The sequence below is a fragment of the Etheostoma cragini genome, chromosome 15 (genome assembly GCF_013103735.1).
Source record: "Etheostoma cragini isolate CJK2018 chromosome 15, CSU_Ecrag_1.0, whole genome shotgun sequence".
In the NCBI taxonomy this organism is placed as follows: Eukaryota; Metazoa; Chordata; class Actinopteri; order Perciformes; family Percidae; genus Etheostoma; species Etheostoma cragini.
The window spans coordinates 969,992-974,010 of NC_048421.1; the positions used below are offsets into that span (position 1 = coordinate 969,992).

At 42.4% G+C, this 4,019-nt stretch overlaps 1 protein-coding gene across 1 annotated transcript in view; it reads left to right on the forward strand.

The window, feature by feature from the left end:
• Positions 1-2,235, forward strand: part of LOC117958089 (ras-related protein Rab-3-like) — a 4,912-nt gene extending 2,677 nt beyond the window's left edge. Inside the window, exon 2 of the mRNA XM_034894348.1 lies at positions 2,060-2,235. Within this exon, the coding sequence (XP_034750239.1) occupies positions 2,060-2,235 (176 nt within the window). The remainder of the gene's footprint in view (positions 1-2,059) is intronic.
• The last annotated feature ends 1,784 nt before the right edge of the window (positions 2,236-4,019 follow it).

Below are 4,019 nucleotides of genomic sequence, written 5' to 3' on the forward strand. Positions count from 1 at the left end.
CCCTGTTAGTGATGGCGTTGCATAGTCTGTCCACCAGAGGACGCTCTACAACGTCCCTGTTAGTGATGGCGTTGCATTTGTGTTTTTATACATTTTATTTATCAGAACTTTAATATATTTTGATGTTGTGTTGGCAATAAAAACTAATTATCATATTATTTTAGTGAGAACTCATGTGTAGTTAGTTATTTGCAGTTTTTAGAGTTGTCTAACCTGTTTTTAGTCTACTGTAGAGGCGGTGGGAGCCTACTCTGTGTCTGCAGACCCTGACCAGCATGGTCAACATGGAGCACATGTGACCGGGGTCCCCTCAGGCCTTAACACAGCTGATGGGAAAGCTGGAGTAAGAAGATACCCCCCCTTGGTGGAAGACTCAGGCGCACATATTTGGCAGGAGGGGATTATTGTCATTATCGATTAATCCGTGCATTACTTTCTGGATGAATGGATCAGGTGTTTGGTCTTTGGGGGGTGGAAGTAGCTCAGTAAGGGGAGTTGGGTTGGGAACAGGAGGGTCGCTGGTTCAAGTCCACAAGGCACAGGTTGACTCATGCGATATCATCACAATGGGATATTCTGCGATATATATATATATATATATATATATATATATATATATATATATATATATATATATATATCCAACGTTCACCAACGTTCATCAGTGTTATTGCTGCAGAACGGGACACACTGACCAACACATTTATAATATATATATATATAAAACATATAATATCTAATAACAGATCCATACTTGGCGCCTGTGTATCGATAGTGTTAGTTAGTTAACTAGTTAGTTAGTTAGATAGTGTTGAAACTGAAAACATCGTACTGATTCCCCCCCACACCCACCTGTAGTAGCCTAGCTTTTTAGAAGTGCAATACAACCAATAACACAGTTTTTGAAGTTGTGGACTTATATTAACACCATATCAGGACATTAGTTTCCCTTTCAGCGTGTTAAATGTGAACATCTTCTAGTGTTTTCTCTCCTCTGTGACAGCGAACTGAATATCTTTAAATTGTGTATAAAACAAGACATTTTAGGACGTCATCACAAGACAATATTCTGCAATTTATAACCTTTTTTCCAACTTCTAATTTTTTCCAATTTCAAATGACGTCCCCAAAACATGTGTTTCATCTAAAAAGAAACATTTCTCAGTTTCTTCATCTCACTTCAATGTTATCGCTGCAAAATGGGACAAACTGACAACACATATATACTATAAAATACAGTATTGTCACTGAAAATATCACGATACTATGCTGTATTGATCCCCCCCCCCCCCCCACCACCACCTGCTGACGTAGCCTACCTTTTTAGAAGTGCAATAAAACCAATACCAGTTATATTAACACCATATCAGGACATTACTTTCCCATTCAGCGTGTTAAATGTGAACATCTTCTAGTTTCTTCTCTCCTCTGTGTATTTCAGCAGAATATCTCTGAATTGTGGACAAAACGAGACATTTGAGGACGTCATGTGGAACTTTTTGGGGCAACAACGACTGCCCCAAAAAGCCCCGGAGCTGCTTTAAAGCGGGATTAGCTCCAGTAGAGCTAATAAAACTGAAAGGCCCGATAACCACACCGGGGGGGGGGGGGCGCTGCAGGAAATGACCAGTGTTGATTAGCTGGCAGCTGCCACTTCGGTTGTTTCATTAGGGAAAACACTGGAGAACAAACAGAGCCCGGCCACACTAACTGCGACATAAGTTTCATCCCTTAAGTGGAAAACGGCGAATTTCCGCAACTGTGCCGGTGAAAACCCGCCGTCGGTGCACTCAGTGAGGAGAAACGTGCGTAAAGTAGAAGGAAAACGGAACTTTTTCCCTCTGGGTGACGGTGCTTAACGTTAATGAGCTCCCGGGGGTCTTTAAGGAAGCATGAAGCACAATGAGACGTTATAAACTTACCTTTTGTGAAAGAAAACACCTGTCCGACCGGCGTCGGTAGCGACGGTTTGGGACGTTACAGCTTCCTTATCGACGACCGGTCTGCGTAACGTTTAACGGTTGATTCCGTTGACGTATTACACGGTTGTTTCCGCCAGGATACCGGGGGAGAAAGCACCGGGTTGCACCGTTAATGTCGCTTTTCGGCTGGGGCACGAGCACCAGCGGCCGCCCGGCTCTGCTCGGCTCTCCTCCCGCAACAGGAGACTTTTTTCCCGGTTCTCCTAGCGCGGTGTACGTGGAGCAGATCCCGGGTCTCGGTGGCGTGGCTTGACGCTGGAGACGCCGTGTCAGGGCAGCTGCAGGGCTGTGTGCAGTGCGTGCGCACGTGAGCGCGCGGACACCAGATCAAAACGCACACACCCCTCGAGGAACAAGACGACGACCGTTTAACAACTCAGTGAACGCAACAGTTAGAGTTGGGAATCGTTTCGATCTTTCCGATTCCGATGCGATGCTTTCAAAACGATTCTAATCCCTAAACCAATTCTTGAAAAAACTGAAAAATAACATCAAAGAAAAGATCTTTTATAGAGTTTTATTTTTATTATTTGGGGCTTTTTCTGCCTTTAATTTTTGACAGGACAGCTTTAACATCCCGTAACGGGGTTTTCCCAACGTTTATAAGACTTATAGGTGCAGAACCTCAGATGTTTTGGGCATCTCCTGAGCCGAACGAACCTAAAATCAATGTGAGCTTCAACATTGGTTTGGGTCTTTTTTTGTTTTAATGAAAAACAAACAAACTACTCTGTCAGCTTGTTAAAAGTGAATATTTCTGAGTTTCTTCTCCCCTCTGCAGGGCTTTTCCAATAAATCGGTATTATACCGACCATATGGGCCGTGAGGCCGGAGACTGGGACTGCACGATCTGAGGAAAACATCTAATGAAGATTATTTTGACTGATATTGCGATATGATCCATGATATTTTAGGAAATGAACGTTTTTCTCATTTTCATTGAAAACCATGAACATTGACAGAAATTAAAATGATTGTAGTGTGATTTTTGCGGCTCTGTAACCAACCCAGATGTTTCCTGAAGTCTACAGGATGTGATGTGTAGGTCGGGACGTCTCTGCAGCATATCTGCATATTTTTGCCTTTAACTCTTGTGTTTTATTCCCGTCAAAATTGCAGCGTGACCTTTGCATCGAGGCTCGCACCTTGAAGTACACATTCATTTGGAAAACATGTTCTATAGACATGGGAAATCTGTTTTCTTTAAAGCTGAAATTTGAATTATTTAAACTAAAAGTTCAGACAAACAAATGTTGATGGATGGATCACAGATATGTCAAAGTTTAGCCTGAAGACTGACTTCAAACCACTTCCTTTTTTAACAAATTTAGCCTAAAAGCTAGTTTGATTTGCATTGAGAGATGATCTTAAAAGGCATAAACTGTTCATTTCCTGTTTTCTGGTGAAGTCCACACTAGTCACTGGTCACATATTTTCTGCCTTTCTCTCACATCTCCTGCAGTCAAATGCACAGAGTTCACTCTGAAGGAATCACAGCACATGGGGGGACACTTTTAAAGACACTATGAACATGTTAAGAGGCTAAAAACAGGTTTATAACTTGCCCTGATGAAGCCTGCTGGGTGCTAACGTTAGCAGCAGGCTAACATTAGCAGCAGGCTAACTCGGTGTAGACATCACAGACTGGTTTCATTTGTCTCTCGAATGACAGCACTACACATAAAAAAAAACAACAGCGCTAAATGTTGAAATTGACCGGACTTCTCCTTTAATGTTAGAACTTGGCTCCTCACTCTGTTGTTGGTTTGTAGAGGAGGTTTTTCCCCTTAAGCTTACCCTTAGGTCACGTCTCCAGCTGTATGCGAAGTAAACAAAGATTTCACTAGAATTTTCCCTGAGGCCATGAAGAGATGAGAGGACAAACAACTGTTACAAATGAAGATCTGCTATGGGGGGGTCCTGAAAAAACCCGCCGTGTTTAAAGGTCCCATGACAAGGTGCTCTTTGGATGCTTTTATATAGACCTTAGTGGTCCCTAATACTGTATCTGGAGTCTCTTTATATAGACCTTAGTGG